Source organism: Mustela erminea, chromosome 17 (genome assembly GCF_009829155.1).
Source record: "Mustela erminea isolate mMusErm1 chromosome 17, mMusErm1.Pri, whole genome shotgun sequence".
In the NCBI taxonomy this organism is placed as follows: Eukaryota; Metazoa; Chordata; class Mammalia; order Carnivora; family Mustelidae; genus Mustela; species Mustela erminea.
The window spans coordinates 15,938,840-15,951,737 of NC_045630.1; the positions used below are offsets into that span (position 1 = coordinate 15,938,840).

Here is a 12,898-nt window from a genome sequence, read left to right on the forward strand (position 1 = left end):
AGTAAGTCGAGTATCATGATGGTGCTAGATACTACTGGGTATATATATTTGTACTCTAAATTTGAGATAAAGAATTTGGGAGATGGAGGTAAATCATGAGTTCATAATATCAGTATTTGATTTGATATAATTTTGAAATATTTAGGTGAAAATATTCAGGAGGCATTTGAAAATTTGAGCAGGAATGTGTGTGGAAAAGTCAGGGCTGGGAATTTGGGAGTTTTGGAAAACTTTTACTGGTGTTGAAGCGATGAAAATGGTGAAGATAACAGAGAGAAGGCCAGGGAATTAATCTGGGTAAAAGTTTATAGTTTAGTAAAAGGAGAAAGAAAAAAAGGTGAAAAATAATCAGAGTTTAGAAGTCTTTAACCACACAAATATTAAGCAACTTGCCTAGAAACATAATCACCATCAGAATTGAAACTATAAATTACTCTTGATTCATATTCTGGTATTCTTCTTGCAAAGGATACTACTTGATATTTAAAATTTTGTAAACTATATATCTTTTAGGATTTAAAGAAATACCTATAGGATAGCTGTGAAGGGCACATCCTTCATCTGGCTGACTCTATTACTTCAAACTCATTGTTAGCACCTTTATGAAGCATTGCTGGATTTGTTTTTATCCTGTTCCATTCCCACAGCCTATTTAATCCTTCCTGTATGCTCTTGTAATACTATATAACTTCCTCTGTTAAAGCATTTTCATGCTGCATTATATTTTGATTCCATTATATTAGCTTATGTAAAGCTGTAAATCTGTCTTAATCTTAAAACATTAGCTTAATGCCTGTCTTTTATTAAGTATTCCATAATTATTTTTCCTAATACTTATTATGAAAATTTTCAGACTTAGAGAAAAGTTGAAAGAATTGTGTAATAAACACTCTTATATGGATTCAGTAAATATTTAATGAATGAGTTAATGAGAAACTGTGGAATTACTTTTTTCTTGATGGTTCAGGATCAATTCTCCTTCCCTTTTTAAGATTGTGACATGATATGTAAACTTCCTTTTTGTGCTTTATTTTTTTCTTTACATGTGCTAATTTTATACCTTAATCATTCTAACTATGAATTATTATGGTCTGGTAAAGGTAGTGCAAATAACTGAATTTAGTCTTGATCTCTAGTGGAAGTTATAGGAGTCAGTTCTCAGCCCCTATCTTGTTTAATAATCAACCATTCAGATCAGGGTGTAATGGTTTTTGGGTCATGGATTCCAATGAGAATTTGATGAAAACTGTAGACTCTCTCCTTAAAAAATGCACATACTCACAGATTCACAATAGATGTAATTATCATATTAAACTATAACAGAATTATGGCTTTAAGAATTATTGTGGTATTTAGAATTTTATGCTTTTACATGAAACATCTAGATCAGTGGTATATAATAGAATTGTTAATGTGAGCCACACATATTTAACTTTTTTTTTTTTTTTTTTGAAGACTTTATTGATTTATTTTAGAGAGAGAGAGAAAAGCAGGGGGAGTGGGACAGGGAGAAGCAGGCTCCCTGCTGCGCAGGGAGCTCAATGCGGGGCTATGTCCCAGGACCCTGAGATCATGACCTGAGCTGAAGGCAGAGGCTTTAGCTCACTGAGCCACCCACGCGCCCCTGTAATCCTATTTTCTGGGATTTCTTTTTTCTTTTTCTTAAAAGAACTTATTTATTTATTTATTTGAAAGACAGAGATCACAAGTAGGCAGAGAGGTAGGCAGAGAGAGAGGGGGAAGCAGGCTCCCCGCTGAGCTGAGAGCCAGATGCGGGGCTCGATCCCAGATCCCTGGAATCAGGACCCGAGCCAAAGGAAGAGGCTTCAACCCACTGAGCCACCTAGGTGCCCCTTTTCTGGGATTTCTTAAGGAAATCTCTCCATACATCTTTTGGGTATTTCTTAGTTTATAATATGGAAATTAATGATTTAGGTTATTTGCCATCTAACTTGATAGAGGGGCATTAAACATTGAGTCTTAATATTAGTAATGATTATTTTGTTATTGAACCTACTGGAATTCCAAAGCTTTTTTGGGATCTCTAATATTAGGTTAGAGTTCTCTCTTCGGTTTGTATGACTGGTGCAGTTTGGTTTTTGAAATCTTTATTCAAAACTGATTATTTTTTAATAATAGGGAAATCCATGGTACAACTTCCAGTATAAATCCTAGCCTTCTGGAGTCAAAGCATGTATATTGTGTGGATGTTAATGAAGAAAAGCCTGAGAACAGGAATCGGCTGGTATGCAATCGAGAAGAGCGGAATATACATTGCTGTGATTTTGAGAGCTCCGAGTCATCTGTCATCAATGATACAGTGGTTAGGTTTTTAAATGATCGACCAGCAGTTGATGCACTGCAAAATTCTGAATGTTTGATTAAGATGGCAGCTCCTGTGAGAACTGAGGAAGAAAATCTTACTAGAACAAAAGGAAATGAGAAGGCTTCTGTAGGTAACATGGGCCATGATGTTGATCCAAAAGTGTTACGGATAACTGACTCTTCTCCATCCTCTACTAGTACTACTAATTCCCAAAGGTTAGATATCCTAAAGCAGCGACAACATGATGTCAAATTGGAAAAACTCAAGGAGCGAATTAGAAAACAGTGGGAACACTCAGAAGAAACAAATGGCCGTGGCCAGAATCTGGGTCATGTTGACCATCCAGTAATGGTTGTTAATGTTGATAACTCAGTGACAGCAAAAGTCAGGAAAGTGGCAACAGCACCACCTGCTCCAACATACAAAGGTTTGTAATCAGTCTTTGTGTCTTTCTGTCTTCTTGCCTTCTTGTCTCCCTTTCTCCCTAGGATATATTTGAGTAGAGAGGGTTGTCTTTAGAACAGTGTGTGATTCTCAAATCAAATGCTGAAGAAATCAGTTCAAGGTACAGGTTGAAAATGCAGATTCCTGGATGCTACACTGGACCTGAATCAGAATTTCTGGGTATAGAGTTCAGAACTGGAATTTTTAACTAGTCCCTCAGGAGATTCTTACAGGTTAAGAACCCCGATCTGAACAGTTAATAAGTTGAACAAAAGAGAAAATAAGAATTAGTACCATTTTCGGAGAACTGGAAGTATATTACTCTTATTCTGCCATTATATTTGGATTGCTGTTAGGAATTCCTTCAAAAGTAAATCTTTAAAAGGTAATTTACTCAATTCCAGTTATATTTGGTTACAGAATATTTTGGCACTGATATTTTGATCCTATTGTTGCTTTAAGCTTTGAGGTTTGACCATAACTTTTCCACCCATGTTTGAGAAATATTTAGATCAGATTTATACCTAAAAACTATTTTAAAAGTAAGTCAGATTTATGCCAATATAGATAGATTTACATTGAGAAAATGTTTTTCCAAAAGAATTTCTGATTTGTAGGCAACTGAAGTTTTTATATATGGTGGTTTTAAGGAGTTTGAATTTTTAGGTTTCTGAAATTATTTTCAGGGTTGTTCATGTAAAGCTTTTAATATAAGGAGTTGATTAATTGACCAGATTAGTCTCTGTTAGACTTTTGTCATTAAGACTTGTGCTATATTAGCCTTTCTTTTGTGGATACTTTTCAAAGTTCAGTTCTTCTAGATAAGTGTATAAAGACAAAAATATTGTCAAGATTCATTTTTTCCTGTTAATTTTAAGTTGTTAACACTAGGACAGTTTTTGCTATAGTTAATTTTGTTTTGTATTTTTCTACCAAGTCTAGCTTTTCTCTAACCAGCTTGGCAGTTCTTTATAGTCCTAAGATGTTTTAGTCTTTTTCTCCGGAAGAAATTTTATAAGTACAGTTAGAGAAATTACCTGTTTATTTTATGTTGTTTATCATATTTTGCTAATGATATTCATTGTGAATTAGGTGAAAGATGGGTAATTTGCATTTTATTCTTGCTAATTTGTGATAAAATTGTGAGCAGATACTTTTATAATACTGAAAACTTGCTCTGTTATCCAGGATTGATCTAATGTATTATTAATTAAATTATTTCATATCCTTCTAGTCATTCGTGTACCATGTAGTAGTTGTCCTCTGTTAACAGAGCAAATAGCTAATGGTGGGGTCAAAATGTTTTTATTGGTTCTGAGCTAGTGATTATCCAGAACTTTTACTATACTAATGTCAGATCCATTAAATGAAGATTGTACAGGTAAGGTGTGTTTATTCTAGAAATCAAAGTTCTGAAATTCCAAAAGTTATTCCATTTTGGGAAAGTTAAGATGGTCAACTTAAATCCATATTTTATTTAGTAATTTGTAAAAATGAAAAATAGAACAAAACAAAACACAACCCTAAGAACTGGAGTGAAAAATGTTAAAATCTTAATTTCCTTTGAGTTGGTAACTGGATTGCTCATATGCCTTTGATTTACTAATTTTTTTTTGTTTAAGATTTTATTTATTTATTTGATAGAGATCACAAGTAGTCAGAGAGGCAGGCAGAGAGAGAGGAGAAGGAAGCAGGCTCCCTGCTGAGCAGAGATGCGGGGCTCGATCCCAAGAGCCTGAGATCATGACGTGAGCCGAAGGCAGAGGCTTAACCCTCTGAGCCACCCAGGCGCCCCGACTTACTAATTTTTTAACCTGTTAGTTTTTGTATTAAAATATTTTACAAATAGAATTTCTGGGGGGCTAATTTATGAAATGTAGCATACATTTAAGAAATTGTAACAACATAGTTTCCAGTGTTCTGAACAACGGATTTATTGCTGTGAATGAAATGAAAAATTATTTTTTGTTAACTTTTTGGCAGTGTAAACTAAAAGGATCTTAATATGCTGTATTCTAAATGACATTTCAATGTCATTTGTTCAAATGCATAATAAATTCACTTGGTTCATAACTCAAAAGATGAAGAGGGTGTACCTTGAAAAGCTCTTGTGCTCCAACTACTTTGTTTCCTTTCTGGAGATTACTTGTGTTAACAATTTATATATCCTTCCAGAGATAATTTTTGCATACACAGTGTGTGTATGTGTGTGTTTCTGTGTTTATTTTCTTTCTTTCATTTTTTTAATACCATTGTTAGTATACTAAGCCTGTTCTAAACCTTGGTTTTTCATGTATGTTTTTTCTTTCTTTAAAGACATAGAAAGTGTTCTACGATTCTGCTTTAAAACTTGATTTTAAAACTTGATTTAAAACTTGATTAATATGATTTTTTTTAATATACTTAAGTTTTTTGCATACATTTTTCTTCCTGCTCTGAATGTCCATGAAGTTTAAGACCTTATATTGGTCATCCTTATTTTATTTCAGAGCCTAGTATAGTGTCTTGAACATATATGCATAGTAACTCTTTTATTCTATTCAATAAATTCAGCTAGTAAGAAAAAAAGAGGACAAAGAATGGAAATATAGTAGCCCCCCCCCATTCTTGGGGGGTACATTTCAAGAACTTCAGTGGATGCCTGAAATCAGACAGTACTGAAATGTATAAATACTACTTTTTTCCTATACATACATGCCTATGATAAAGTTCAGTTTAGCAATTAGATACAGTAATATATTAACAACAATAACTAATCATAAAATAGAACAATTATAACAATACACTGTCATAAAAGTTGTATACTGTCCTGTCCCTTCTTGTGATGCTGTGAGGTTACAGCAGGCCTGTGTGAGGAGATGAAGTGTGTGACATGGGCGCTGTGACGTAGCATTAGGCTACTACTCTCGGCCTTCTGACAATGCGAGGGTCACCTGATCCTGCACCATGGGTAACAGTGGGTAACGGAGACTGTGGAAAGTGTAAATGGGGGAGACTACAGAATAAGAAACTACTGTAGATATTGAAAGCTTCTTCAAGTTAATTTATAAGTAAAGATGCAAATACAAAGAAAGTCTCCCGTAGAGATAAATGTTTTCTTAAGAGAAGAAAAAAAGAGTTGAATGTAGAGACATGAGTTGGGGGTAATAGTGATGAAAAGTTGAGAGAGAGATTAGCGTGGGATTGCCGTATTTTCTTATTACAGACTGTCACTTGCAACAGACTGGAAACTACATTTTTTTAAAGTTTTTCCTTGTATAGGCATGATCATGTGCCCCTTGCCACAAATGTCAGGTGAAATTAAGCTTATGCTATTGTGCCTAAAAGCTGAATAGATGAATTTCTATTAGACATGCAATCAATTTAGTACATTTTATTTAACACTTTTAGAGTGCTTTTACCAATTTCTGAACCCAGTTTAGTTATTTATATTGATTTAATTTTACAACTATTTATTAGCTGCCAATTCCTTGGTAAGTTAAGCCCATCTGAAAACATAAATACTACTATTGTTATCCATATTCATTATTTTATTATTTTGTAAAATAACATTCCAAGTTTAGTGTATTTCTTAAAGAGCAGAGATAAATTCAAAGTAGGAAATCAGAATATTAAACCCTAGGAAATAGCACATGTGTAATGTTTGTTGAGAAATTGAACAAATGTGTTCAAGCCCTGTTTTCCATACTTTGGGTGTGTTTTGCTTGTGTAGATAGCAGCTTGTCTGATTGTTCAACCACAGGCAAAATCAGACAGATAGTAACAATTAATGCCTATCTTCAAAGAAAGAAGAATTAGTGTTATCTCTTTCTTAGTCCTGAGAAGAGTAGTTCTGTCTCTGAAGTCCATAATTTATGAATGGCATTCACTTATCGTTTAATTTATTGCTTCTCCATTTCTAATCTTTTTGAACAAATGTATATTGCTTCATCTCACTGAAGCTTGCTTTTTCCAAACAGTATTTTTCAGTACATTATGTGGCAGCTAATTATGAATCCTTTAAAAAGCTTGTGTAGCTGCCCAATACCATTTGTTATTAGGGAAACACAAATCAAAACCACAGTGAGATACCACTTACAACCACTAGGATCCTCTTATAAAAACAAGAGACAATAACAAGTGTTGGTGAGGATTTAGAGAAATTGGAACACTTGTACATTGCTGATGAGAATGTCAAATGGTGCAGCCCCTTTAGAAAATGGTTTGACAGTCCTCAAAAAGTTAAACATGGAGTTACCATATGACCCAGCAATTCCACTCCTAGGTATTGTATCCAAGAGGGTTGAAAACATATGTCCACTGGAAAACTTGTCCATGAATGTTCATAGCAATATTGTTAATATTAGCCAAAAAGTAGAAGCAGTTAGAGGGTCCATCAGCTGATAAGTGGATAAACAGCATTTGTATATTATACAATGGAATGTCACTGAGTAATAAAAAGGAATAAAGCTTTGATACATGTTACACAGTCAATGAAGACATTATGTTAAGTGAAAGAAGGCAGACACAGAAGGCCACATTGTATGACTCTGTTTGTATGACATGTCCAGAATAGGTAAATCCATGAAGGTAGGTTAGTGGTTGCCAGGGGAGAGAGGCGTGAAGGAGTGGCTACTAATAGGTGCAGGAAATTAGATAGCGGGGGCAGGTCCATAATTTTATGAATGTACTAAAAGCCATTGAACTGTATGTTTTAAAAGAGTGATTTTTATAGTGTGTTAATTACATCTCATTTTAAAAAGTAAAACAACTTATAAAGCAGTTTTGATAATGAATGTTTTGTGTTGTTGGTATAAATTAGGCTTCAATCCTTCAGAGACCAAGATACGAACACCTGATGGGAAAGTGTGGCAGGAGGCCGAATTTCAAAACATGAGTAGAGAACTGTATCGAGACTTAGCACTTCACTTTGCAGGTGAGAGTAGAGCTTTCTTAGATTTTGCATATTTTATCATATATGCTGTCTAAATATTTAAACATAAAACTGTCACCAAACTAAAGATATTTGCCTTTTTTAACTGCATGGTATACTAAAGTAGTTGTGGTTTCAGTCATAAGGCTCTCTTAGCCTCTAGGCTCTGCTCCAGGATTAAAATTAGTATACATGTCTGATGAGAGAGAAATGAGGCTATTTTTAACCGAAGGGACTTTCAAAGTCAGGCCTGTCTGACTTGAAGGAAACAGAGCTGAGTCTAGTTGAAGTTTATTTCTACTAGACCTCCGATATCTTTGAGATGGTCAGTAATTTGGCAGGCATCAGAAAAGATGATATGAACATGAGGGCAAAATGCAGAAAGAAAAACATTATAGGAAAGGAATACATTTACAGAATTGGAAATAGGAGGGACTTAGAAAAGACTGGAAGAGGGAAATAGGAAGGTCATATAATAATGTTACTCGTTATTGAACACTTGGTGTAATTGGGGGTGAGGTGCTGCATTCTTAGACTTTTGTATTTTTTTTGTAGTTGTGGAAATGGAAGCTCACAGAGTAATTTTCCCAAAGTTGTATAGGGGAGATGAAAATTGAAGCCAAGATTCAAAGCCAACTCTGTCTGACTCTAAAGCCAGAGATTTTTCTACTAAACCCCCATAGAGATTTTAATAGTAAGTTTTGTGGTATTAAGTGTCCAGTCCAGTTTTCCTACTATTATTATTAGGACACTGTATTTAGAATTTTTTTCCTCAAGTGGAAAGGGAGTATAATATAATAGTTAAGAGGAAAGATTTTAGAATCAGCTTACAACTTGAGTCAAATTCTAGCTCTGCCTCTTATTACCTGCGAGTATTACCAGTGTTACATAACCCCTCCTCTTTTGTTTTCTCATCTGTAAGGTAGGGAAAATAACAGTGTACATTCTTAGGTCAGTATCTTTACAGACTACTAGAATGACGTACACCAAGGAATTCTTCAAGAGGTCTATTAAGACTGCCTTCTCGGGTGCTTGGGTGGCTCAGCCAGTTAAGTGTCCAACTCTTGATCTGGCTCAGGTCATGAGCTCAGAGTCGTGTGTTTGAGACCCACTTTGGGCTCCATGCTGGGTGTGGAACCAGCTTTAAAAAAAAAAAAAAAAAAAAGACTACCTTCTCTCTCATGGTGGTTGCACTCTCTCTAGTTCTTTTGGCTAGGATTGACCCATCTACTTGTGTTTTAGATTCCATTTACTCTTGTGTATTTAAGGACATTGCTTTGTCCTTATTTCCTTTTACATCATCAAGTTTTCCTTCTCTACAAGGTCATGCCCATCAACACACTGTTTGATAACATGCTGTTATCTCAGCCATCATAAAAGAACCCCTGTTTTGGCCCTGCTCTCTTTAGTTATTGCATTTCTCTCCTGTTTACAGCACAACTTCCAAAATTTGCTTTATACTCATTGTTTCCAGGTTTTTCCTCCCTTTCACTCTTGAATCCTTTCTATTGGGTGTTTGTTACAGCTTCTCTGTGGACTGCTAATTTTAGGGTCATCAGTGACTTCTGCATTGCTAATCCAGTGTTCAATTCTCAGTTGCCTCTTGATCTCCCTGCAGCATTAGACATGATCAGTCATTTCTTTCTTGAAACTTTTTACTTGACATCTAGGATACCTTAAATTTTTGGTTTTCCTTCTGAGTCTGAGTGCTGCTTTTCAGCCCCCCAAATCAACTCCCTAATAGCTAATCATAGCCACGCCTTGGTCTCAGTATTTGGATTTGGAACTGTCCTCTTTTTTTTCTTTTCTTTTCTCTTCCTCACTCTTTCTTTTTCTTCTTTTTTCTCCTACTTCTCCTTCTACTGCTACTTATTTACATACACAGTAGGCAAGCTCATCTAGTCTCAGGGGCTTTAAATATTTTCTGTTGTCGATGATTTTTTTTTAAGATTTTATATATTTATTTGACATACAGGGGTCACAAGTAGGCAGAGAGGCAGGCATAGAGGAAGGGAAGCAGTCTTCCTGCTGAGTAGAGAGCCCAATGTGGGACTGGATCCCAGGACCCTGGGATCATGACCTGAGCCGAAGGCAGAGGCTTAACCCACTGAACCACCCAGGTGCCCCTGTTGTCAGTGATTCTTAAATATATGTCTCTAGGCTAGAGTTCTCTGAACTCAGTTGTATCCAGCTGCTAACTCCCATCTCCCTTTGGTTGTATAATGGGTTTCTCAAACTTTATTTAAAATGGAGCTAACTAACCAAATGGGGTCATGATATACCCCTTAAACCTACTTCTCTGATAGTCCCTTCATCCTATCTTTCTATTTGTTTAGGCCCCAAATCTTTTTTTAAAGTTGAATTCAGTTAGTTAACATATAATGTATTAGTGTCAGGGGGATAGGACCGAAATCTTGAGTTATCCTTGACTCCCATATTTTTCACACACCTTATATTTCACATTATTGAAATATATTTAAAAATATAATGACTTTCCCCACCTCTGTTACTACTCCCTAGGTCTAAGTCACCATGAGTCTCTTGCGTGATTATTGCAGTAGGCTTCTCACTGGTCTTCTGCTTTTCCTTGTCCTAATTCATCTGTTCTCATCATAGCTGCTAGAGGAACATTGTTACAATTTAACTTAGATCATATGACTCTATTGCCCCCAAACTTCCAAAAAACCTCTTCATCTCATTCTTAGGTAAAACCTGAAGTTCTTAGGATGACTTGTAAAGCCCAACACAATCTGGCCCTCAATTATGTCTTGGACTCTAGTTCTTTCTGCTTTTCTCTTTGTTCATTTTACTCACACTGGCCAGCTTGCTGTTTCTCAGATATGCACCTGCTTTAGGGCTTTTACTCACACTTCCACTTGGCCCAGAATGCAGAACTCTATATGTATTTTAAGTTTACAGTTCTTCAAATCTGTAATTGCGGTTGATTTTAAAGTTTATATGTATAGCTAGTCTCTTCCCCTAGGTTGGAATTTAAAAAATCAGTGACTAGTAATTTCTATGTGAAATACTTTGGCATTATTTGGGAATATTACATTGAGCATTTTATAAAGTTTTATTCTAGAAGTTCATGAATATCTTAGTTACATAGGATTTTTTTTTTATTAAAGATTTTTATTTTTATTTATTTGACAGAGATCCCAGGTAGGCAGAGAGGCAGGCAGAGAGGAAGGGGGAAACAGGCTCCCTGCTGAGCAGAGAGCCCGATGTGGGGCTCAATCCCGGGACCCTGAGACCATGACCCGAGCCAAAGGCAGAGGCTTTAAACCACTGAGCCACCCAGGTGCCCCTACATAGGAGTTTTTAAGTGAAATAGAAATCTGTGAAAGTGCTCACCTGTGAGAGTATAAATGATATGACCCTGGCTTGGAAAGCATTACATTTATAGCTTCTTCCAGGTCATGAAAGTAACGTAAATTTCTCAAGGGTTTTATGAAAAACAAAAAATAAAGAATTAGAACCTAGTAGTAAGGGTAGTGGTAATCTTTAGACCCTTCCATTTAAGGAGTTGGCATTGGTAGCTTATGGGTCACAGAAATAGCCTCAGCGAAGGTTTTCTTCCTCCCTACCTGAATCATATACTTTATACTGATTTTTTCTACTGGGGAGAGGATGAGTGGGTGGGTAGAAATCATTAAAGTATTTACAGTAAGTATTTCTGCTTTTCAGATGATATCTCTATGAAAGAGAAACCTGCTGAAAAAAGTAAAGAGAAGAAAGTGGTTAAGCCAGTACGAAAAGTCCAAAAGGTAACACAGTTATCAAGTCCAGAAGGCAAAACAGGTTAGTTTTCTCAATATCATGTCCACCCTAAAATTACACAATACTGAAATGGCATCCTATATGGAAATAATTGCTTGTTAACCAAATGGCACATAGAAAAATTCAGTACATTTTATGTATCATTATTTCGTATATGTGTTTTATTGAGGTGTAACTGACCTAGAATAAGATGTACATAGTTAGAATGTTAGTTTGATAACTTTTCATGTCTGTATTTACCCATGAAACCTTATGTTCACCGTAATACTGAACACATCTCTTGCCTCCATTTTTGTATCATTATTTTTAATAGAAATTAACTAGATTAAAGATAATGATTTTTATTCAGTGAACTTTTATATATAAAGGGATTGCTTATAACTGTCACTAAGTCCCTTCACTTATTCTCATAAGATAATAAATGTTGCAGAAGAAAAGCATGGCAGCCCACACCAGTAGTGGTCAGGCCAGACTCTAAATAGATTAGGACAGGGAAAAAGAGAATTCTTTAGTTTTATAGTGATTAACACTCCAGGCCCAGTTCAGGTTGCCTGAATTTAGAGCCTAGTCCTGTCTTATCTAGCTTTGTTCCTTTGGTGAGTTAGTGAATTTTATTGTCCCTTGGTTCCCCCCTATGTAAAATGGGAAAGCAGTAGTACTTCTCTCACAGGGTTGTTGTGAAAACTAAAATAGTTAATACCTAAAGGAACTCAGTATTTGACACATAGTAAGCACTCAGATGTTAGGTATGATTCCATTAATAATAATTATTATTTCTGGTTATCCTGAAAAGGGTTATTTAGCTGTCTGATTCATGTTAGTGGGTAATTTGGGCTGAGAGAGTGGTAGAAGTTCGGAATTTGTCACTTTCATTTTGGAGACATTCAGAATCAGTGATTCTTACATTCATTTATCATGCAGATATTAGTGAGCACTTGCTGTATGTGAAGCATTGTGCTATACTAAGCTTGGGCCATAGAGTACTAAGCAGCATACACGTGGCCCCTGCCTTCTTGGAACTTACAGTCTTGTCAGGAAAACAGTAAATACATGTATAATGAAATGTGATAAATGTATCACAGTGACTTTACAAGGTCTTATGGGAACACAGAGCAGAAGTGATGGGACACTTGTTTTTAACCAGGCACTTGTTTTTCTGATCATAGGCTAATCTTTGGAATGTCAAATAACATATTTTGTGACACTCATTGTTAACTCTAGATGTCAGAATGACATACAGATAAAAGATTAAAAAAAATTTTTTTTAGAAAGATTTTATTTATTCATTTGAGAGAGAGAGGGAGAGAGCACGAGCTGGGAGGAGCGGCAAAGCAGGGAGAGAGAAAAGCAGACTCCTTGCTGAGCAGGGAGCCTAACGTGGGACTTGATCCCAAGACCCTGTGATCATGACCTGAACCAAAGGCAGATGCTTAAGG

At 35.7% G+C, this 12,898-nt stretch overlaps 1 protein-coding gene across 5 annotated transcripts in view; it reads left to right on the top strand.

Annotated features, from left to right (window-relative positions):
* The window catches only part of CEP350 (centrosomal protein 350), a 155,040-nt gene that overhangs the window by 29,365 nt on the left and 112,777 nt on the right, over positions 1 to 12,898 (top strand). For all 5 annotated transcript variants that reach the window (XM_032318667.1, XM_032318670.1, XM_032318669.1 and 2 more), the window contains 3 exons: positions 2,140 to 2,753; positions 7,572 to 7,685; positions 11,370 to 11,483. In XM_032318667.1, the coding sequence (XP_032174558.1) occupies positions 2,140 to 2,753; positions 7,572 to 7,685; positions 11,370 to 11,483 (842 nt within the window). The remainder of the gene's footprint in view (positions 1 to 2,139; positions 2,754 to 7,571; positions 7,686 to 11,369; positions 11,484 to 12,898) is intronic.